Consider the following 24,514-nt stretch of genomic DNA (forward strand, 5'->3'; position numbering starts at 1 on the left):
CGGGAATCGAACCCGAACACCTGGCATGATAATGTGAGACGCTAACCACTCGGCCACGGGTGCACCCATTTTTGTGTCCTATTGTGTCAATATTAATCAAAAGCAAAACCAAACAAGGCACTCACCTGTGTGTATCCTAACATGACGCTTAAGGAGCGTGCTGTTGCCGAACATCTTCCCGCAGTGCTCACACTTGTATTTGCCGTTTTCCATTGCACGATGCTTCGAGATATGCATCTGGAATCGTCGCTTGATGGTGAAGAATTCCCCACAGTAGTCACACGTGTGACCATCCTTGTTTCCTTGCTCGTGTACGTTGCGCAGATGCTCCGAATAGGTAGTGCTCGTCAGAAAACGCAGAGGGCATTCATCGCACTTGTACGGATACAAATGGGTCTGGAGATGCCTGTTGAGCATAACCAGCGATTTGTGCACCGAAGGGTTCGTTGGGGTGCTGCACACACTGCAAGTGTATGGCAATACAGCGACGTGCTCTTCCAGATGCGTGTCGAGTGCTTCGGCATCAGCGTGCGATGTGTTGCAGATGTAGCAAGTGTTTGGAACAAATTTAGGTTTCGGTCGATACTCGATAACACGCCTTTGCGTTTTGGGAGCAGCTTTCGGCTTATACAATTCCTTCCACGAGAAAACGTACTTTTTCGCAGAGCCTTCACTTTCGTTCTCCGAATCCGACAACACTTCCTGCTTCAACATGTTCGCAGAATTATCATGATCCGCAAATGGTTCATCTTTTTCCTCCTGTTCCTGTTCCTCATATAGGTGCTCTTCCAGGAACATTTCCTCGGCGTCTGCGGATACATTCGTAGCATCAAACTCAACTAACTCTTTTTTAGTGCTCAGTTCACAATCCTCTTCCATCTTTTCGGGCTGTGTCAGTTGTGCTTCGGCTGGCTGCAAAGCCAAGCTATGTTAATACCTAAATATGTTTAAACGTTGAATACAAACCTGCTCGAGCTCAGCATCCTCAAGCTTAACAGTCGATATCAAATTATTCAAGTACAATTCATTCACTCCTTTGGAGACATACCTATGGTCGTCATAATATCTATAATGGTGCTCCAGCTGTCCGCTTTTTATCAAATTTTCTAAAATCCGCTCATTATGTATAAATTCCATCCGGACGTTGAAAGCCAGATCTGCCTTTGAAACGCATCCCATGCAAATCTTCGTAGGGGCCATGCCATTAGAATCGAGTTTTAAACCGGAGATAGTAAAAATGATATCGGATAGCGCCGCATTGTGTAGCTTCGAACTAAGAGGCAACAAATCGGTTTGCTTTTTGAGGCAAATCCTACAAAACAGCGACCTCAGTTCAATTTCCTCCACCACTGCTTCGTTTTCTTCAGCAATGCTCGCAGCAGCAGGTTCCTCCGATATCATCACATCCTCCCGCTCAACTTCATCATCTTCGTTTCCTTCACTGGAATACACCATCGGAACAGCTGGTGGAGAACACGTCAATACATATCAAGAGCTGCTATCAATCAATGAGACCTACCTCCAGTAAGCAGCTTCTTCTGTCCATTTTCCACTACAAGTTCGGAGTGGAGAAAATGATCCGAACAGATGTACTTGATCTTCCAACGGAATTTGTTTGGATCTGCACCGACGAATTCGATCCACTTTCGTCGTAGGTCTGAATCTGCTGGGAATGGATGCAAACTAGCACCGTCATCGTAGCTGGTTTTTGCATTGCGACAGATTGGAATACAACACAATCGTACCATCTCACAAAAGAAGCATTCAAATTCAACCGAAAACTCGATGTAAAACCCTGCACCGGTTAAATTAAGTAATTACATATATAAACAAGGATAAACCGTATCAACCTGAATAGAAACGATTGAGATTTCACTGAATAATGTGGGGAGAATCAAGATGGCCACTGCAAAGCTCATCAGTCCAACACATTATTAAATGTTCATACCTCTAATATATACCCAAAACCAACGTAAACTGACTGCTAGTACAGGTGTGCTATTATTTTTTCCGACAATCACTCAATATATCTGCGATGACAAATGTACAGTGTTGAAGTCTGGTAACGGCATTCGAGTTTGGATCAAACTATTCTCGGTACTTACGTATTAACGCCACCGGGGCGCAATTTTGAAATGGAATGGAATGCAATTTTCATTATGATTTGTTTTCGTAGTGAAATTTATTTTGAGATCAATGTTATGTGGGTAATGGGGGCGAATTCTTCATCTAAAGGCTAGTGAACCACAATGCAAAAAAACAACTCAAAAAATCGTGGTGAATAGAATGTTTTAGTTCACGTTCACGTTTATATTAAAAGTTCGCCAGTAAACGTGAAGTAAACAAGCATCGAGCTTCAATAAAGTAATTCGTATAAAATATACAGTTGTTCACTAATCAACCCGAAGCAACGAAGCAACCCTTGCAGAGATCCGATTGAATGAAGTTGAATCCAGATAGAAATTTTCACTGAAAACATGAGAGTTGCTTAAGGTAGGTTTAGAGTTCCCGTGAACGTGAACGCGGACAAACACTTTTTTGTTAATAATTCATCAGTTCATATATAAAACGAGAGGAAAACATCTTAAAACTATAGGAATGAACAATTTCTAGTTGAAAAACATGTTTAAACATAATGTATATTGATAAACGTGGATCAATTCAATATTTCACAACGATTCTGAATTTCCACCGTGGAATCGAGATGTTGGTGAACTCACCATAGTTCACGTTCACGCTCACCGACTTCGATGAACGTGAACATGAAAACAGTGGTGAATATAGACGTCAACATATTTCTCCGTTCATGTTCACGTTCGAATGTCCCAAGGCATTCTGAAAATTATTTCACCCTGAACTGTAAAAGGATATGTTTAGAAATTTTCAAGTTTTCAATGAAAATTTTGATATTTTTATAAGTTTAGTTTGGAGAACGTCTTTATTCGATGACAGTTGGGTTTGGAATGAAAAAAAGAACAATTCAGAAGCCAAGTATGGTCGTGATATAATTGGGCTTTGCGCTCCTCATGAATAACTGTGTTCTACTAGTCAAGTCCTTCATTTGATACCCATATTGATGGGGTTTAGAGAAAATATGGGATCCGCCATTTTGTGGTGTCGGCCATTTTGGATTTGCATTTTTCATAAATAACCGTGTTCTACTAGTCAATCCCTCTCATTTGATACTCATATTGATGGGGTTTTTGAGAAAATATGTAATTCGCCATCTTGGACTTTCAGGATTATGAAATATGCAGTTTTATAATGACTGCTGAGATAAAGGTGTGTTCCAAATTTCAGATCAATCGGTCAACAGGAAAGGGATCAAATTTCAATTAATGTGGAACAGCGTCATAGACAAACATGTTACATACAAACATACAAATATGTCACAGCTAAATAAAACCGTTTAAAAACTCCAGCATTCTATCAAATCGAGCGCGATTAGCCACTCATTCACCCGGCGTGACGCTTCCACCGCTTTTAACACACTTCCATAGGCTCTCCTGCTCCACATCCCATTGAAACTCCTGTCCCTCACTCTTGCGGTATCGCACCGCATACATCCCCGGCAAGTGCAGCGATATCTCTTATGCTGAAAATCAATTTCAAGATAGCGTCTTTCCTGCTTGGCGTCCGATGATAGAATGTGGCCAAGCCCCACCATCGCTCACTTTATATAGCCATATAGTTAACGTTGTAGCGACCGCCTATATTTATTTATAATCTCTTTTTTGTCTCCCTCCTTCGCCTTGTCCATACGGTTCACCCGTACCCGTGGTTGCTTGTAATGAATAGCTGTTTGCTGCGGGAGCGCAGACAAAATGTATGGGAGAATAGGGAATTCTTTCTTCCAATTTTTCATCAATTTGAACTTTATATGAGGGGGCCTCCGTAGCCACATTGGTTGCGCGTTCGCTTAGTAAGCGATCGATCGTGAGTTCGAAACTCAGGGCCCTCATTGACCATCTTTGTGTTGTTACAGAATAACTACGTCCACGCAACAATCATCAGCGATGGAGATCGATCCACGGTCGAAATATGATCGATTCATCCATACAACTGCTCTGCTCTGCAAGACACATCGGGCTGCTGTTCTCTAAATAACTCAACAATGATCAATCAACTGTCTCCGCTGTCCGGTCTAACTGGATAAAGGAAGAACAGATAGAAAACTCTTACGCCTAAATGGCTGCTACTGTGTAAATGTGTACCATATGGAATGGTATAGAAGGAAATACTCTAACGCCGAAAAATGGCAACTGTGTAATGTGCTAATTATAGATGTAAGACGGAATGGGTGAATTGCCAAGGAAATATACAAAAACCACTTCTATTGAACATTAATTTATTCAACCACGAAAACGCGATGCACTCTACATGATGTGTAATCCGAAACTGAGTTTTTTCTCCACACTTCATCGAGGGGTCTCTCAACTATCCCACACGGCCTTTCCTGACATCATTCTTGATCCGGAAATGTCCACGGTTTGATATGATCTCCAGCCGTCGATGTTGATTTTGGTCCTTCTGCTTCTTCATCTAGCTTTCTTACCTCGTACCGATCGTTATTCAAAACCTTCACAACTTCATATGGTCCAAAATATTTAGGTTTCACTTTTTGACCTACGCCGAATTGTGTCTTCGGTATGGCTACGATATCACCAAGTTTATATCGGTGCATCGGTTTTCTACGAAGATTGTAGAACTTTTTATTCTCCTCTTGTATTTTAGAAATACTTGCATGCGCCATATTCCGCAAAACATTTCGTTCCCGTTCAAAATCCTCTCGCATTTCTCGTTCCAGTATCGCGTGAAGTACTTCGTCTTGTCTCGTACGCATTTTAACTCCAAATAGCAGTTGAAAAGGAGTTGTTTCTATGGCACGTTGCCAACTGTTGTTGATGAACTTTTGTACGTCACCCACATGTTTGAACCATTCGTCAGGCCTTTCATTTGACAGCTTTGTTAGCATCGGGATTATTATGCGATGGACACGCTCCACCTGTCCATTTCCGCGAGGTACACCGGTCACAATTGTATACAATTCTATGCCCTCGTCATTGCAATACTTGGTGAATATTCCAGAAGTGAAAGCTGATCCACGGTCGCTTATAATTCTTCTCGGATTCCCAAAATAATCGGAAATTAATTTGAGTTTTTTCAATGTCTCGTCTGCCGTAGTTGTTTTCGTCGGAAATAGCCAAACATACTTCGTAAAGGCATCAATCACCGTTAAGATATAATTGTACGATTTTCTCGTAGATGGCATCGGTCCTAAATGATCTACGTGAAAGGTGTCTAATGGGATGTCACCTTTTGGGATTGGAGGAAGTTCACCCTCAGGTTTGCCGCGTTTCCTTTCGCCGATAATGCAAGCAACACATGTATCGATGCATCGTTTAATTTTCTTTTCAACTTCAGGAATGAAATAATCTGCACATATCCTTTCTTTGGTTTTTTTCACGCCAAAGTGCCCCTTATCATGGGCTGATCGAATTATTGCTGTCTCCATTGATTCCGGTACGTATAATCGTCGTGTTTCGCCATCGCCTTCGTACAGTATGCTATTACTAATCGTGTAACCCTTGAATGAATCGCTTTGTCCAACAGCTGCCATAATCGCCTTCACTTTTTCGTCATTTTCTTGAGCAGAACGCAACTGAGCACAAACAGCAGTCGATATAGTCAACACATTTGCACGAGATAGAGCATCAACATGTGGCATTTTAATTCCTGGACGATGTTCAACTTCGTACTCAAATTCTGCAAGAGCGATAACCCATCGGGCCACGCGTACGTTCATCTTGCGCTTCATCATAGAATGCACGGCAATCCGTTACAATTTGAATGCACGGCAATCCGTTACAATTTTGAATTTGCAACCTAGCAAATAACACCTGAACTTTTTTAGAGATTCGACCACTGCTAACGATTCCAACTCGTAAGAATGGTAGTTCTGTTCTGCAGTATTCGTGAGTCTGCTATAATAATAACAGGGATGAAATTTCCCATCATCTTCGGCACGCTGCATCAGGATTCCAGCTAACGCGATTTTACTGGCATCTGTGTGTACTTCGGTATCGCCATCGGGTCGAAAAATGCGTAGCACAGGATATTTTGTTAACATGTCTTTAATCCGATTGAACGCACCAACAGCTTCCTCAGTGAATTCAAAATATCCTCCTCCTTTCAACGTGTTTGATAACGGACGTGTGATCTCAGCAAACGATGGTATAAATTTTCTGAAATAACTAGCCAGTCCATAGAAGCGCTGTAGTTGTTTCACCGTTGTCGGTTGCGGGAACTGTTTCAGCTTTTCTATTTTAGCTGGTGCTGGTTCAACTCGACCCTCGTACACGGTGTAGCCAAGAGATTCTACACGACGTTGCAGAAAAACACATTTGTTCCAATTAAAATTTAATCCAGCTGCTTCAGATACCTTCAACACTGTCGTTAGCACTTCCAATCCTTCTTCTTCATCTTTGGATGGAATGATCATATCGTCCACAAATACAATCACTTTCCCTTCTTTGATCAAATCGTTCAACACTGTATTGATAAATCGGCCAAAACAATTCCCACTGGTGCAAAGACCAAACGGTGCACGTAAAAACTCATACTGGCCCTCACTGGTTACGAATGACGTATACTTCTGGCTTTTTTGCTCCACAGGCACGTGAAAATATGAATTTTTCAGGTCAAGCGTGGTAAATACACAGGCTCCAGATAGTTGATCTATCTGTTCCTCCAGGTTAGGCATCGGAAATTTGTCACGTATCATTCTTTTATTAATTTCACGATAATCAACGCATACACGGCGCGAACCATCTTTCTTCGGTACCACGACAATTGCACTAGAATATTCGCTGGTAGACGGCTGAATTATTCCATTTTTGAGCCACTCGTCTATTTGCCTCTTCACGACTTCTTTTTCAACTGGCGCGAGACGACGCGGATTCTCACAGACTATATCATTATCCATCAGTCTTATTGTCAGTTCATTGGCCGCCCTTACGTTTGTTGCTGGTGTATAGTTCTCAATAAGTTCCATAACCTGACCGCGATATTTATACGGTACGATAACTTCTTTCACATCGACATACTCCTCGATACGACGAATCCATTTCACGTCGTTAATATCTGGATCGGATTCTTCTGTCGCCCACTTTTCTATGCGAACACCACTCGGCGTGATAGCATAATCAACACTTCCAAGATAATCCATGCCAATCAACATTTGCATATCGATAGCACTGAGCGGCACGATGTAAACACGAATTTCATACTCATTATTGCCGAGGAACATTTTCAAAACAGCTTCACCACAAACAACGTGTACATTACCGCCGTAACCACGCACTTTCAGTGTAGATTTCTGTAACTGTAATCCTTTTTTTGATAATTTTGACCACAAATGTTCTCTTATCAAAGAAACTTCACTACCAGTGTCAACAATAGCACAAATTTCTAAGTCATTCACCTTAATATGCACACTTGGTTTGGCGTTGTTTACAGTTTTCACCACATTAACTTCTGCTGCGTTTTTTTTCTCCGCTTTTCTCACCTTTTTCGTGCACTCTCTCGATAGATGACCGAATGTGTTACAACTAAAACATTTTGGTCCGTTATTCTTCTGTGGGCATTCACTAGCAACGTGCGATGACTCTCCGCAGTTGAAACAGTGCCGTTTCGTGTCGACCTTCTCGCTCACTTTTTTCGGTTCCATTTTCCGATGTTCCTTTCGCCTCGTGCATGTATCGTCTGATCGAGATTTCTTATAAGATTTCCTTTGCACCTTCTCGTAGTTCAGTAGCTTCTCTTTCAACTGCTCAATGGATTGCGCTTCGTACAAGAGAGATCGGTGGAATTCGTCCTCTGTTATCCCGTCTACTACATACTCACATATGCTCGGTTGATCAAGATCTATTTGAAGGGCAATTCGCTGCATTTCGTAAATGTAGTCTCTCACTGATTCCGTCGGGTGTTTTTTTCGTGCTGCCAGCTTACGATGTACATCGCTTGCACGCACAAATGGGGCAAACTCTTTTAACAGTGCGCTTTTTAACTCGACGAATGAACTAACATCTCGTTGGGTGAACATGAACCGTTTTGCAGTGCCCGTTAACTTTTTACGACACATGATTAGTTTCTGCTCATCATTCCAATGTGCTGTCCTTGACATAGCCTCGAATTGTTTCATCCAAACTTTTACATCTTGGCCGTCGTCTGCTCCAAAAGATTCGATACTGTCTTCGACATCACGAAATGAATATGACCTTCGTTCCAGCGACATATACAATCTTTTCGGGGTTGACATCATTTCATTATTTACAGCGGTTTGGAAATGAGCACCCACACTGCTCCTTTCGTCGTTGATACTGCTTCTTTCGTCGTAATCGGTTTTGTCATCGACACTTTCATTTTCTTCGTCGTAACATATTTTTTCGCTGCCATCGTCGTTGGAAGAACAATCATCGTCTACGCCGTTTTTAATGGTTCCAAGACGCTTCTCACGTTGGCTGTTGTCGAGCGCCTCGTCGTTGGCACACAGACTCACATCGTTTACAGCCACATTCGTGTCGTGAGATATAATTCTCTTCGCCATCGCTTTTTTCTCTCCATCCGTGGAGATTCCTCGTTTCTCACACTCTCTCACCAAACCGACTTTCGTAAAATTTTCACACAACTCGATAATGCGATCCGCCATCTTGATTTGAATCGCTTCACATTATAATTTCAACAGTTTTTCACGCTTTTTCCACTTGACTGATAATTTCCTAGCAACTCGATTATCCTGGTTGAGCCCCCATGTAAGACGGAATGGGTGAATTGCCAAGGAAATATACAAAAACCACTTTTATTGAACATTAATTTATTCAACCACGAAAACGCGATGCGCTCTACATGATGTGTAATCCGAAACTGAGTTTTTTCTCCACACTTCATCGAGGGGTCTCTCAACTATCCCACATAGATATGATAAATATGTGACATGTACACGATTAAAATTCGGCTCTGTTACAGCTAAAATGCCAATGAGCCTAGAATAAATAATGAGACAAAAAAAAACTTTATATGAGCTGAAAACCCGTAATGTGTAGCATATAAACAATTGCTGAGGATATTTCCTATCAATGTGTGTATTTGGAACCAAAATACTTTCATTAATTGAGGAGGTATTAGCGTTCAAAAACTGAACACTTTTTCACACCGAAATATTGAAATGGGCCCCTATATTGAAAGGTTAGACGTAGTCCTACGTCAAAACCACGTAAGCGTTGTTGGCGCGTTCCTCAGCGCCAAGGCAGTGGACTGTAAACACGGTAAAAGGTTTCAACTGTGTGGAAATAAAACTCTTCTTCCGCCTTGAGAAAAGCAGGCATTGGTTTCCACAGCAGTCTACTCAGGCCGATATCGATGGTGCGAATGGTTTCCAAGAAGGAAGGCTAGAGTGCACTAAGAAAGTCAAGAACTTTTACTTTTTCTCCTAGGTTTTATTTAAGGATGTTGTGTGTTTAACGCGTAAGAACAGAATGTCATCATCTCTTTCCATTCTTTGTTTTTTGAGAGACTTTAAACTTGTAGTTCATTCGCCTCTAAGGGTGGGTTTAGTTTAGTGAATGAACATTTCATGAAGAAGTATGATGAAATTTATAGAAATCGCATCAACCGTTTACGCTAGCGTGAACTTATATAATGAATATATTCATATTTACGGTGAATATATTCACCTAAAGTAGAACTGCATCCAACTTTAGTGATTTCTCACCAGTGAGAAATTCCCAAGCGTTTACATATGCTGAATTTATTCAAGTTATATATACCTCGAATAAGTGTATCATATTTATTCTTACCCGTTTACTCCTATTTTCACGTGAATAATTCCATCCATAGCTATAGATCTCTCTAATGTAACCCACCATAATAGAAATGCAGGCAAACCATACATCAACATACGAGGGGCGGTAGTTGCGGCTAAGATGATTCAAACCGATTACGTCTGTGGTTGTCCAAAAAATTGTTATAACAAAATTTCTTTTGAGTAACGTCTCTCAAATTTCAAACAGTTTTACGAAAAAGCATCGTGGGAAGCACAACCAGCATTTATTGCCAAATCAATTCGTGTTTCAATAGTTCATTTTTTACTCCACTGAACGTGGAAAAAGTTAGTTATCAAAAAAAAGAAAAAGAAAAGGTATAAGAACAAAGACAATGTGAACTGGCTGAGTTTGAAAGCCATTTTTGTGTTGAAGTCGAAACCCGGAATACTTATGTTTAAGTATAGCCACGGCCCTGATGATCCATTCTTTAAGTTAGACTTGAGGAAGAGATTAGGAGGCCCTTCACCTTTTTAGTCAAACCAAAATGGAACTTCTACCATTTAGGGCACGGCATTTTTCGTGCGAAGTACAACGACATTCAACATCTGATGAAATATGTACCTCCTGTAAACCATGAATTCTTCATGGAACAGCGGTTTTTTTACGCGGATTTTCCAACTAACGCGTTTTTTTTACGAAGTATTCCCTGCGTAAAAAAACCTGGGTGTATCTCAAAATAATGTTTTTGGCGCTTGATTCGTACTGGCAGAACCCCGACCAACTGATCATCGTTCTAGAAAAATGTGCTCATTCGTTAAAGGTTAATATGGTGCGTTATAGTGTCGCAAATATGGAGCAAAATAAAGAGAAAATCCGACATATTTTACAGTACTACTATGACAAAGGCAAAAATGCATCTCAAGCTGCCAATAAAATTTGTGCAGTTTATGGACCCGATACAGTTTCCATTTCCACCGCACAACGATGGTTTCAACGTTTTCGTTCTGGTGTAGAGGTCGTCGAAGATGCGCCACGCTCCGGAAGGCCTGTCGTCGAAAATTGCGAGAAAATCGCTGAATTAGCCGAGAAAGACTGGCATAGTAGCAGTCGTAGCATCGGCCAAGAGCTGGGGATAAGTCATCAAACCGTTATTAACCATTTGAAGAAGCTTGGATTCACAAAGAAGCTCGATGTATGGGTGCCACACACGTTGACGCAAAAAAATATCTTTGACCGTATCGACGCATGTGAATCGCAACAAAATCGACCCGTTTCTGAAGCGGATGGTGACTGGCGATGAAAAGTGGGTCACTTACGACAGCGTGAAGCGCAAACGGTCGTGATCGAAGCCCGCTGAAGCGGCTCAGACGGTGGCCAAGCCCTCATTAACGGCCAGGAAGGCTCTGCTGTGTGTTTGGTGGGATTGTCAAGGAATAATCTATTATGAGCTGCTTCCCTATGGCCAAGCGCTCTATTCGGACCAGTACTGCCAACAACTGGACCGCTTGAAGGTAACACTCATGAAGAAGAGGCCATCTTTGATAAACAGAGGCCGCATTGTCTTCCATCAGGACAACGCCAGGCCACACACTTCTTTGGTGACGCGCCAGAAGCTCCGGGAGCTCGGATGGGAGGTTCTTTTGCATCCGCCGTATAGTCCGGACCTTGCACCAAGTGATAACCACCTGTTTTTGTCCATGGCGAACGAGCTAGGTAGTCAGAAGTTAGCCACAAAAGAGGCCTGTTAAAATTGGCTATCCGAGTTTTTTGCCAATAAGGAAGCGAGCTTCTATAACAGGGGTATTATGAAGTTGGCATCTCATTGGGAACAAGTCATCGAACAAAACAGCGCATATTTGACTTAAAACAGATGATTGTAACTAATTTTATGAACAAATGAAAATTCAAAAAAAAATACCGCAGGACTTTTTTGACAGCCTAATATATAGTGTAGAATATAAGAACTATCTTCATTAAAAAGACTGGCCATTTGAACATTATCGTTGTGTTCAGGCTCGAAATAATCGAAAAACTAAAATTCTAGTGTTTCCACCCTGAATGGGTTATTTGAACTGATTGAGAACTAAAGATGACCTACGAATTGGAAACTTATTATAATTCATGTGAAATTGACGTTAATTTTGTAAAGGAGTGATAGTTTTTCCATCTGGTTCTATAATTATGAAACACTGGAATTTCAGTTTTTTGAATGAACACAACAATAAAGTTCAAATGGCCAATCTTTTAAATGAAGATAGTTGTTATGTCCTACACTATATACTTGAATTCGACCGACTTCTTACCTATCTCTTGAAACTCAGAAAAAATTTGTGGTTCTATAGTGGTGAAACGCAGTGTAGTAGAAAGGATGAAACGAGGCGGCACCTTCTACGTTAGTAATCCTAATTTTATTTTAAACTACGATATGAATAGGAGAGAAGTACAAAAATGTGTACGTAAGTTGATGGAATGTCTTGTGGGTTCATTGCCTTTTTTCGAGACTTTCAGCCGCAGGCTGGTTCGTAAAACTTGTAGGTTATTCGACTGATATACACGAAGGGGAATTATAAAATATAACTGTTCTATAAAAACACATTGTTTAGTAAATGCATATTTAAAATTCACAACAAATAAACAGATCTTATTTAGCTTTCATAATCTTACATGACACATGCAGTGACATATGCTCTTCAAGGGAAATTAATTCCGACCAGTACGACACCCATATACAAATTAAATACGACCACAAAGGGTTAAGGTTTTGTCCGACACTGTAGTTACTCAAGAAAGATACTTGAGCTCGGCGAAACGACTCGTTTATCGGCTCTTTTTTGTCCCTTCTGTTTATTTTATTAGGCTCATTTAGCAATTCAGCTATAACAGAGCCGAATTTATTCGTGTACATTTCTATCTAACGAAAATTAAGAGTATTCCTATCTTATCGATACACATGTCACCTTTTTCGGCGTAAGAATATTCCTATTGTTCGAATGTTCACCAGTTGGATCATACACAGCTAGACTATTGATATGAGGCTTTCATTGTTTTGTTATTAATAGTACCAATTACCGATGCAGCAGATCGTATGTGAAGTGAGAGGCTGGGATCACCATCACATTATGATTGTTGCGTTGACGTAGAATTGCGTAGAATAACACACAAAGATTGTCTATTGAGGACCCTGAGTTATGAGTTCATGATCGTTCGCTTTGTAGCGGACACGCAATCAATTAGGCTACGAAGATCCCCTGTTATCGGCTTTTGTTTCGGATCATAATCTGCATGCATCACGTTTCACATAAACATATGCTGAGGAACCGCAAAAAGTCTCAGTCAAAACAATCGTTAAAATGTAGATTTTTAATCAACGGAATCGTAAGGATAAATTCATTAGTGCTTGCGATTTTAATATAGAACATATTCCTCTATCTCTTCTCCATCAACGCTAACTTCGACCTCTAATTCCGGCTCAAACTCAATATGTTCTATAGTTTCTTCAACCTCTTCCATCACTACCTCAGACTGTTTTATGGAGATACTGTCGATCTGTTTCAACTGTGCGTCCTGATGTGTATTTTCGTGTTTTTTCCTCGCAGACGAGGAGATGAACGCGGCCGGACAAAACCTGCAGGCATGCGGTTTTTCCCCGGTGTGGATTTTCTCGTGAGCCGTTAAATTCGGCTTCTGCACGAAGGCCTTGCCGCAAAACTTGCATTTATAGCGTCGATTATCCTCGTGGATGTCGATATGGACTTTAAGTTTCACCTTGCAGTAGAATAACTTCGGACAGTACGGACACTTCAAATTTCTCTCTGGACCCTTACCTTCGTGCGCCACCATTTGGTGTCTGGCCAGAGAACTTTTGAACGGAAAGCGCTTATCACACTGTTCACATTGGAATTTCTTTGTGTGCATACTCTTGTGGTAGAAAAATTGCCTATAGATGAAAGTCTCGTACTCGCATCCTTCCACCACGCATATGTACAGTTTCGGATCGGTGCCTTGGCCCTGAGAGTTGATGCGGGGCTGTGAAACTCTTTTCTGAATCCGATATTTTGGATCATCCGGATAATGCTCCGCCATGTGATAGCGCAGCATGGTTCCACTGGTGAACTTTCTCCCGCAATCTTCACAGACGTATGCCTTCTCTCCAATGTGTATTCGCTTGTGTGTTTTGAAGTTTTCCTCGTGGTTGAAAGTACGGCCACATTTTTTGCACTCGAACGGTTTCTCACCTAGAAAAACGATATAGGTATAGAGTATAAGTTTTGTACGTTGTCTTTGTACTATCAAAAAAAAAAAAAAGTAGAAACGTCTGTGCTTAGAGGCGCGCACGGGAACTTGACGTAAGACTTAAGGGAAAATTTCTTTTGAATTAGCTTTTTGTAACTATTCAGAAATCTGTAAATTTAACAAAACTTCCAAACTTAAAACCCCTACGAAAAGCGTTTGTTATATGAACTGAACTGAAGTAAACTGAACTTTAAATGGGTAAGAGGGTAAATGGTAAGAGATGTACTGCCGTTCAACGCATAGTTGTCCCATGTTACTTTTTGACAAATTTCACTTTTCTTCATAAAACAATGTTTTATGTCTAGTCTCTTGGAAACAAAAAAAAAAGTTATAGTTTGTTCCCCGCTTTAAAAAAACAATATCAAGCTCAATTGTCCCATGTTGATATTCTATTCATAACTGTCCCACCATATATTTTTGTAGATCTATAACAATTAAATCAGTTCAAGTACAAGAATGAGGCTCGGTCGCCTTTTTTCTATGTCACACTTTCAGCAGGACCAATGTACTCATTTCTGGTTTTGAATAACCAACTAATTCTCAAATAAATAAAAAAAAAGTTTAATAGCACACGTGTACACCTTGTTAACGAATGCCTTATAACAACGAGATTTGTATTCTGCAAAGTATTGCAGATCTCTCCTTTCTTCATAAAACGATGTTTTTATACATAATCTTTCGGAAAAACACAAAAAAAATTGTTTGTTCTCAGTATTTCGAAAAACAACATCAAGTTAAATTCTCCCATGTTGATATTCTAGGCATAACTGTCCCACCTTTTTTTAAGCCTGTAACAAAGATTGATTGATTCAAATGAAGGAATCTTTTCACATTTCATTAAACAAAAGTTCTCTGCTTATAAAAAACCAATATATTGCTAAACCGAAATACTTTAGATTTCTGACAAATATGCTAGAAAACATTGAATGCGTTTTTCTCAGTTGCTGTTTTTGGAACATGGGACAACTATGCGTAGAACGACAGTGTAGTTGTAGCAAAAACCTGGAGCCATCAATCAATAATACTTTCTATTTTCAATAGTAAACTTATCAGATAAATATTCCATCATTAACATGAAAAACTCGACATTTTCTAGTTTGCTTGTATCGATGTTCATAAATGTATTTCAAAATCCGTCCCCACAGAAATATTAATCGCTCGATCGTCTTTTTTCTTTCGTTTTTTAGCTGAATACGATTCTTTATTTAATTTAGCTGAATACGAAAGAAGGCATCTGCATTCTTAATCTTAAATTGAATAGCTAGCTTGCCATATTTGTCTGTGGTTGGCTCGTATTAATTTTAGATATCCTATAACCGTGAGTGCTGCCTCGTGAAATTTGTGTAAATTCTGTTGTGAACTGACTTCAGTGGGTGCTGCTTATTTATAGGGAAGGGAGGTGGAATGAACCAGTGGATTTGTGGAAGGGTAGCTGGCTAAATAAAACCATTAGTACTTTTTTTTTATTAATCCGTTTATTTTTACAGGCTCAGTGACCTAAGTTTAAAGGAGCCAAACTCTTAACTATATTTCAACTAGCATATATTAACATGTTGTTTCCTTAATTCTATGGTTAATGAAATATGAAACCGATTACTCACGGGTCGACTCGAGTTTAGAAGGGCGACACATTTTCATTAGGAAAAGGATGTGATTTAAGGATATGTGTGTTCACACTCACACTCACATTCACATTCACATTCACATTCTCATTCACACTCAATTCCTCAAACTATCCTTACATCTAATATGTATTTACAATTTAACTTATTCTAATGTTAGTAGGAAGGGAACCGATAGCTCGCGAAGGAGGGGTTATGGCCATGGTTACCACGACATCGAACACGTTGTTTGGTCGTGCGAGTTGTATCGCCAGATCGAATTTAGAAAACTCCCTTCGGGCTGGAGGAAAGCAGCCCAATGTGCCGGTGAGAGATGTGTTGGCTCGGTTAGACCTTGATTACATGTCCCAAATATATGTTTTCCTTAAAGCTATCGATCTTCGAGTGTGATTGTTCATACATCCTTTTCCCCTCCTTTTAGTTCTTCGCGAGCTATCAACATACATACTTTGCTTCGATGATCGTGAGACAGATCAAAATGTACAGAGGAATTGATGCAGTCAGGAAAACAAACACGGTTGGGAATATACGAAGAAGGAACAACCTGCATGGAGATGAATTCATGATATGTACTCATGAATCCGGAGCGAAAATTTAGCTCGATAAACTGTTCAAAATTTCCGATCACCAATGGATTCATAACCTTACACCGGATGAGGAACCGAAGAAATAATAAATTGAAGCGATCTTTTAGTGGGACTACGCCTGCTAAAACCTCGAGAATCATGGTATACGTTGAGGGCATACATCCCAACGCAATACGGAGACAAAGATACTGAATTCGCTCGAGTTTAATGAGGTGTGTTTTGGCAGCTGATTGAAAACAGAAACTGCCATAATCCATCACTGAGAGAATAGTTGTTCGATACAACATCATAAGATCTTGTGGATAGGCTCCCCACCAGGTGCCGGTAATTGTACGGAGAAAGTTTATTCTTTGTTGGCATTTTTTACTCAGATACCTAATATGGACCCCCAAGTACATTTGGAGTCGAACCAGACCCCAAGATACTTGAATGACATAGCATGAGTGATCGCTTTACCCAAAAGTTGAAGCTTTGGTTTTGCTGGTCTATGCTTCCAAGAAAAAACCACCATCTCTGTTTTCTCCGTGGAGAATTCGATCCCTACCCCAATGGCCCAGGTTGAAAAATTGTTCAAAGTATCTTGTAAGAACTCTTGCAGGTCGGATTCGTTTGATCCTACGTCAGACACCACTCCATCATCTGTAAGTTGACTTAGGATGCAATTTTGTGTAAGGAAATTGTCGATGTCGCTTACATAGAAGTTGTACAAAAGGGGGCTTAAACATGAGCCCTGGGGGAGTCCCATGTAGGAGACCCGACTTATTGTCGAATCCCCGTTATATAACGTTATATAAAGTTATATAACATATTATTAAATAGAGGCGGCAGACCCCGAGAGTGTAATTTGTCTGACAAAACCTCTATTAAAACAGAATCAAAGGCCCCCTTTATGTCCAAGAATACTGAAGCCACTTGTTTTTTTTTCGGCGTAAGCCATTTGGATTTCTGAAGAAAGCAACGCAAGACAATCATTCGTGCCCTTGCCCCTTCGGAACCCATATTGTGTATCTGAGAGTAGGCCATTCGTTTCAACTCATCGATCAAGGCGAAACAAGATCATTTTCTCCAACAATTTCCGTATACAAGACAACATTGCTATTGGGCGGTACGAACTGGAGTCGGACGCGGGCTTTCCGGATTTTTGAATAGCTATAACTCGTACTTGTCTCCAATCATCTGGAACAATATTATGTTCCAGAAACCGATTGAATAAATTCAACAAGCGATGTTTCGCCACATCAGGGAGGTTTTTCAACAAGTTGAAAACTCGGAATCAAGAGCGCACCTATCTTGTGGTATATCTCGAACAATTTTTTGCACGGGAGCGGAATCGGGACAAACCTTCCGTGCAAAATTAAAAATCCATCGATGTGAATATTCTTCGCTTTCATTCGTTTGTAATCCGATGCGGATGTCTTCTTAAGCCAGCCAAGCTAACTCTCACTCAATTATTCTCAGGGTCGACTAAAACGCGCTAGTGGAAACTCAACTGTCTCTTCTTTCGTGTGGAGCTAATCAAGCTGAAATCAATTTCTTTGGTGCACACAAGAAAATATCGCAAGCAAAATTTATAGAATCGAATCAAAACACTTTATTCCATAATCCAATGACAATTTATTTATTAAAAAGATCTAAACGGACTCACTCGCTCTGCTCATATCTGCTTCCGTCGCTGTTGTGATACCGTCACCACGTGGTTATTACCGGCGGCTGTGCCGGCCTTCAGAAATATGTTGCGCTGCGTTTTCCGGTTTCCAACCGGCAAGATGGACATCTTCGGCTGCTACGGCTTATAATTCCGACTCTGGTCGGAAGATTAGATGATGGTGGTTGGTCGTATGTTGGTGGACGACCTTCGGCGACCTGGATAGCGGTATGTGCACTGCGAGAGGAATTATTTCGGTTTTGTTCACTCGCGACACTTTGCATTCAAAGTTCCGTCTCACTTAACGACACATCAATTCTTTTTGCCGTGCTGAAAGTTCCCCTGTTTTTTTGAAATACGTTGCGCGACGACGAAACTCATAGTGGGTTGCCCGAAATTTGAATTCAATTTTAATTTGATTTGCGAAATTCGTTTCTGTTTCTCTTTTATTTAATTTGTTTTATATAATTCAATTATTTCTTGTGCGGTTATTTATATTTACAAACAATATTTTGTTTTTCATTGGTATCAAAACTATCACCAAGCGAGTGATCTCAGCTTGTAAGCTTTGAAAAAGGTTACACGTTGAAGAGCGATTTCTCATGTTTCGAGCCATATTTTTTTCATTGACGTTTCTCATGACAAACCTCCCACGAAATTTCGCCAATAAGCACGTTTATTCCCTTTGATCAAATTTTTGAACTAAATAAGGGCTAAATACGTTTGAAAATTTTCAGGAGTTCCACGTTTCCGAAAAGCTTTAAATGCATTAGATTTTTCTATATAAAGCATGGAACATTGGCTATCCCACCATAGATTGGGAGGCCTTCGGCAAATGGTGGAACCTGGGATGGGCTTCGTTTGAGCGCGAACTGCGTTGTCATAGATCAAACGAGAAAGGAAATTATACTCCTCCAATGGAGATAAACCATCTCTGGAATTGATGGCTAGAGCAATCGCGTCCACATATTTTTTTCCAGTCAAGGTGTCTTGTGAGGTCATATGCCATGTTTATAGATTCAGAAGAATTCGACCCAATGGTGATGGAAATTTTGATTTTGCAAGTTGGGGTCCTGGATTACATTCCACTTGCAATCTGACGATAATGAATCCGAGCAAAGCGAGAGGTCAAGAGCACTTGGGTTAGCAGGAGGTTTAGGTACACGTGTTGTTTCCCCAGTGTTCAAAACGGTCTAATTGAAGCTGTTACAAAGGTCATATATCAACAATGAACGATTGTCGTCGTACTGTTCCCCCAGGCAGTTCCGTGAGAGTTGAAGTCTCCCAAGATCAATCGTGGCTCAGGAAGGAGTGAGCACATGTCAACAAATTGCTTGCGGCTAACCGCAGCTCCCGGAGGCCAATACAAGCTGACATCCATTAGTACTTCTTGCCAGCCAGTTTAGTTTTTTCATTGCAAAATTTCCGACATTACCAGTGTACTCAATATCATATCCTACATGATAGAGACGTGTATTGAACATGATATGATTAGACAACAACCTTTCTAACAAAACCTCTATCATCGGAGGCGATCTGGCGTAGTGGTAACATCCATGCCTCTCACGCTAAGGGTCACGAGTTCAATTCTCACTCCCGACATTCTTCCAAAAATGGAAGTAAAAAGTGACGAACCAACCAAATGAGTTGAAAGTCACTATAACACAGATAACAAAAAACCTCTATCAACTCTTTAAACCAGACCCTCGTCGAAACTTTGGGGATAATAGAATGTCGCCACAGGTTGTGTCACTAGATGACGTTCACCCGAATGTTATCAATACTCGAATGCAACATTCAACCAAATGAACATTTACCCGAATGCAACAAATAAACGAATGCTACGTTTACCCGAATACGACATTTACTCGAATGAAAAATTTGCTCGAATGTTACGTTTACCCAAATGAAGACTGCAATGAAGGAATTTGGAAATACCGACTACTTCACTGTGTCATTTTTAGAAATAAGTGTAGGAACAATGTACATTTATGAACATCATACTAGAAAACCAGAGAATGTGGAATTTTTCGTGTTATTGTTGGAATATCTACCAGATTTTTTTTCAACAGTTTACTATTAAAAAAAAAAGAAAATATTAATAATTAATGGTCCCGGATTCTTTCTACCACTACAACTGGTACAATTCGTTTGTAGTTCAGTTCAATTCATATAGCAAAAGGTTTTTCTAGGATCAACATTTGGAGTGTTGAATGAGTTAAATTCACGGTTTTCCGAACAATCATAAAACTGAATTCAAAAGTAACTGTCCTCAAAGTCCAACGTCAAGTTCCCGCCCGTGCCTCTAGGCCCCCCTTTACTATGTACTTTGTGCATTGTCTGTGTAATATCGAATTAAAAAAATAAATCACAATAAAAACAAAAATTACCAACCTGTGTGTATCCTGACATGACGCTTGAGAATCGTAGTGTTGCCGAATGCCCTCCCGCAGTGCTCGCACTTATATTTACCCAGTTCAATCGCGCGGTGTTTCGCAATATGAATCATAAAACGTCGCTTCATGGTGTAGAAATCTCCACAGTATTCACACGTGTAGCCGTCCTTGAACGTATCGTCATGCGTGTCAAGATGTTCCGAAAAGGTTGGAATTGTCAGGAAACGCAATGGGCATTCATTGCACTTATACGGATACAGATGTGACTGAAGATGCCTGTTGAGCGAAACCAGCGATCTTTGGACCGAAGGATTCGTTGGTGTGCTGCATTCAGCGCAGGTGTGTGGCACTATACTAACGTGCTCTTCCAGGTGCGTATCGAGTACATCGGCGTCAGCGTACGATGTGTTGCAGATGTAACAAGTATTTGGAACAAATTTAGGTTTCGGTAGACGCTCGATAACACGCCTCGGTGGCTGAGTTGTTTTTGGTGGTTTATACAACTCTTCCCATGAAAAAACAAACTTCCCTTCGCTCTCGTCTTCCGATGAGTCCGACAATATTTCGTGTTTTAATATGTTCGCAGAATTATCATGTTCCACGAATGGTTCATCCTTTACCTCTTGCTCATCTCCCTCATAAGGGGACCCATCCAGAATCACTTTTTTTGAATCTATAGATGCATTCGCAGTACCAAACTCAACATAATTGGATGATATCTGCTCCTCGGTGTTCAGTTCTTCTTGGGTCTTTTCAGGCTGTTTCAATTGTTCTTCGGTTGACTGCAAGCGCAAAATGAATAAATATATAATTATTATTGAACATTGTGTACAAACCTGTTTTGTGATTTCAAGCTTTATGGTCGAAATCAAGTTATTCAAGTATATTTCATTCTCTCCCTCCCGGGCATGTTTGTGGGTTTCATAGAATCTATAATGATGTTCCAGTTGTCCGTTTCGTAGCATATTTTGTAGTATTCGCGCATTATGAATAAACTCCATTCGAACGCTGTAAGCAAGATCTGCTTTTGAAACGCATCCAACGCAAATCTTCGTAGGGACCCTACCACTACAATCGATCCTCATTCCGGAGAAGCTGTATATAATATCGGTCAGTGTTTTATTATGCAACTTAGAACTGAAAGGCAATAAACCGGTCTGTTTTTTTAGGCAAATCCTACAGAACGTTGATCTCAGATCAATTTCTTCAACCCCTGCTTCGACCGCTTTAGCAGTAATCGCAACGGCAGGTTTTCCCGATATCATTACATCCTTCTGCTGAATGTCATCTGTTTTTTCTTCATAGGAATACACCACCGGGATAGCTGTTAATGGAATACATGAAGGTAAGTTACGCGTGTTAATCAATCGTTAGACCTACCCCCAGTGAGAAGTTTTGTTTGTCCATTTTCTTCGGTAAGTTCGGAATCGAGAAAGTGATCCGAACAGATGAACTTGATCTTCCAACGGAATTTGTTCGGGTCTACACCGACGAATTCAATCCACTTTTGTCGTAGCTCAGGATCTACAGGAAATGGGTACAAACTCGCGCCGTCATTGCAGCTAGTTTTTGCATTGCGACAGATTGGAATGCAACACAAACGTACCATCTTACAAACGATGGATTAAAATTCAGTCGAATCCTAGGCCCTGTACCGGTACAAGAAAACTGAGTTAAATAATTACATACACAAAATAAACATTCAGTTACCGAATTTAATGACGAATTCGTTTTTAAAATGAGTTAGTGCCAAACCGAGATGGAAAATGAAAGGTGGGAAGATTTTTTAAATCTGTGACGTCACAGATTTTGTTTATGTATGTTCTTTTTCTTCAATGGCACTAACGTTCATAGAGGAACTTCGCCGTCTCAACTTAGTATTACTTGCGTCATTTTTATTAGTACTTAGTTGAGATTTCTATGCCAAATAACACGCCTTGAATGCATTCTGAGTGGCAAGCTCTAGAATACGCGTGATCACAGTGCTAGTCGGAGGAAATTTCTTTGACGAAAAATTCCCCCGACCAGAACGGGAATCGAACCCGAACACCCGGCATGTTAGTTATGACGTTTATGTATGTTACTTTTCATATAATAGTCCACTACATATGAAAAGTGTTGTAAATAAAAGTAAAAATAAGCAAATGAAATGAACGAACTAGTTTTTTTTCCCTAAATCAACGCTAGCGTTCAAAATTATAAGGGCTCGACATTTTAACAGAAACTGAAATTACAGTATTTTTGAAGTGTTCTAAACTTAATTTCAATTCAATTTTACTTCTCGTTACGTCGACCAAAAACGTAAACGAACAAAGTCAGAATCACACAATCTTTTGTTCCTTTTACGGATAAACATTTGACAGTGTATGGGAGAAAAGGTTGCAATTATTTTTCATGTAAAATAAACTTAAAAAATAAATTTAATTGACTCCGTATGACTTAGATTGAAACGAAAAGTTTTCCGCTTGCGTCTTCGTTTCAGACGACTGAAGTTTTCAGCACCCTAACTGTGAAAAAAGTAATTACAACTTCTGACAAAAGTCAAACTTCCATGAAGTTACTTCAGAATCCAAACACATTAGAATACTATTTCTGAAATCAAAGAAAAAAATAAACATTTTAGTTCGTGATATGTTCTGCTTTTTTCATAATGCGAAAAATATGATTTGAAAATCTGTAATTAGCTTCTGTATATCCTTTTTCAACGTTATTCGTTGACAAATTCAATTTTGTACCATTTGAGTAACTGACTGGTATGTCTGGTATGTGAACTTCCTATCTTCTTGGCTACTAACACAATCAAAGTTCAACACAACCAAAACCCGTGAATCTTCCCACCTTTTATTCTTCATCTCGGTGCCAAACTGACTCTGTAATAAAAAAACGTTTTCAGTTTCACGAATGCGGCGGTTTGTTGGAGTGCGTTATATATAGCGAATTCGTTTTTGTTCAGTTTCAACCCCAGTGCCGCACTAACTGCTTTCAAAACGTTTTTTTATTCACTCAGTTGCGCACTAAGTGTCGCACTAGTTCGCCCCGAAAGCTGCTAGTTTCGCACTGAGATGCTTCACGGGTTGGCACTCGGGTTCACCAATACAACTATACTGAACTGTCAAGTTCCGAGTATTGTTTTGGAAAATCTAGAAATGAAAGACTATGAAAATGGAAAAGCTACTGCTCTTGCTTTTGTATTATTGAAATCGTAATCCAATTCGGATTCGGATTTTGAAGAGTATAGTCGTGTAGACGGCATTAAGCTCCGTGTGCTTTCATTGGGAGGCGAAAATTATTATGGATATTCAGGAGGAATAAACATGCTCTCAAAATCAAAATTATGAATGAAAATTTACTTTAACGTATCGAATATTTATTTTATGTGATGAAATAAGAGGGTTTTTTACCGATATCGCAGAAACATTGAACGAAAACTGTGTCTAACGATGATTTTATATTATAATAGTAATTATTTGTGGAACAAACAGGAAAAGCATCGACAAATGGTTAAGTGAGTGTCAGGAATACATGTGTTAGATAATCAAACAATATGAAGTAAAAAATGTCATTCAAACTTTTATATTTTTACACTGCACTTGGCCCTTCTTATCTGATAGAGAATTTACATTTGTCGTCGCAAATATAAACAAATCAGACTATATAACGCACACCAACAAACCACCGCATTCGTGAAACTGAAAACGTTTTTTTATTACAGAGTCAGTGTGGCACTGACTCAGTTTTAAAAACGAATTCGCTAATAGTCTGATTTGTTTATATTTGCGATGACAAATGTACAGTGTCGACGTCTGGTGGCGATATTAGTGCTTGGGAGGTAAATTATTCTGTATCAGATCAGAAGGACCAAGTGCAGCGTAAAAATATAAAAGTTTGAATGAAAGTTTCTGCTTCATATTGTTTGATTACCTAACACATGTAGTCCTGACACTCACTTAACCATTTGTCGATGCATTTCTATTTGTTTCATAAATAATTACTATTATAATATAAAATCATCATCAGACAGTTTTTGTTCAATATATTCTTGCAATTTCGGAAAAAGAACTCTTTTTTCATCACATAAAGTAAATATTCGATACGTTAAAGTAAATTTTCATTCATAATTTTGATTTTGAAAGCATGTTTATTCCAC

The 24,514-nt window shown here is 39.8% G+C and overlaps 1 protein-coding gene across 1 annotated transcript in view; it reads right to left on the reverse strand.

Annotated features, from left to right (window-relative positions):
- Positions 1–22,057, reverse strand: part of LOC129773362 (uncharacterized) — a 56,073-nt gene extending 34,016 nt beyond the window's left edge. The window contains exons 1-10 of the mRNA XM_055776960.1: positions 21,748–22,057; positions 21,204–21,691; positions 20,366–21,149; positions 13,233–14,059; positions 5,870–8,710; positions 4,556–5,812; positions 1,594–1,795; positions 1,520–1,552; positions 967–1,463; positions 126–912 (exon numbers count right to left, since the gene is read on the reverse strand). Coding sequence (XP_055632935.1) covers positions 126–912; positions 967–1,463; positions 1,520–1,552; positions 1,594–1,795; positions 4,556–5,812; positions 5,870–8,710; positions 13,233–14,059; positions 20,366–21,149; positions 21,204–21,691; positions 21,748–21,976 — 7,945 coding nt within the window. The 5' untranslated portion in view covers positions 21,977–22,057. The remainder of the gene's footprint in view (positions 1–125; positions 913–966; positions 1,464–1,519; positions 1,553–1,593; positions 1,796–4,555; positions 5,813–5,869; positions 8,711–13,232; positions 14,060–20,365; positions 21,150–21,203; positions 21,692–21,747) is intronic.
- Between the last annotated feature and the right edge of the window lie 2,457 nt (positions 22,058–24,514).

The sequence above is a fragment of the Toxorhynchites rutilus genome, chromosome 3 (genome assembly GCF_029784135.1).
Source record: "Toxorhynchites rutilus septentrionalis strain SRP chromosome 3, ASM2978413v1, whole genome shotgun sequence".
Taxonomy (NCBI): Eukaryota; Metazoa; Arthropoda; class Insecta; order Diptera; family Culicidae; genus Toxorhynchites; species Toxorhynchites rutilus.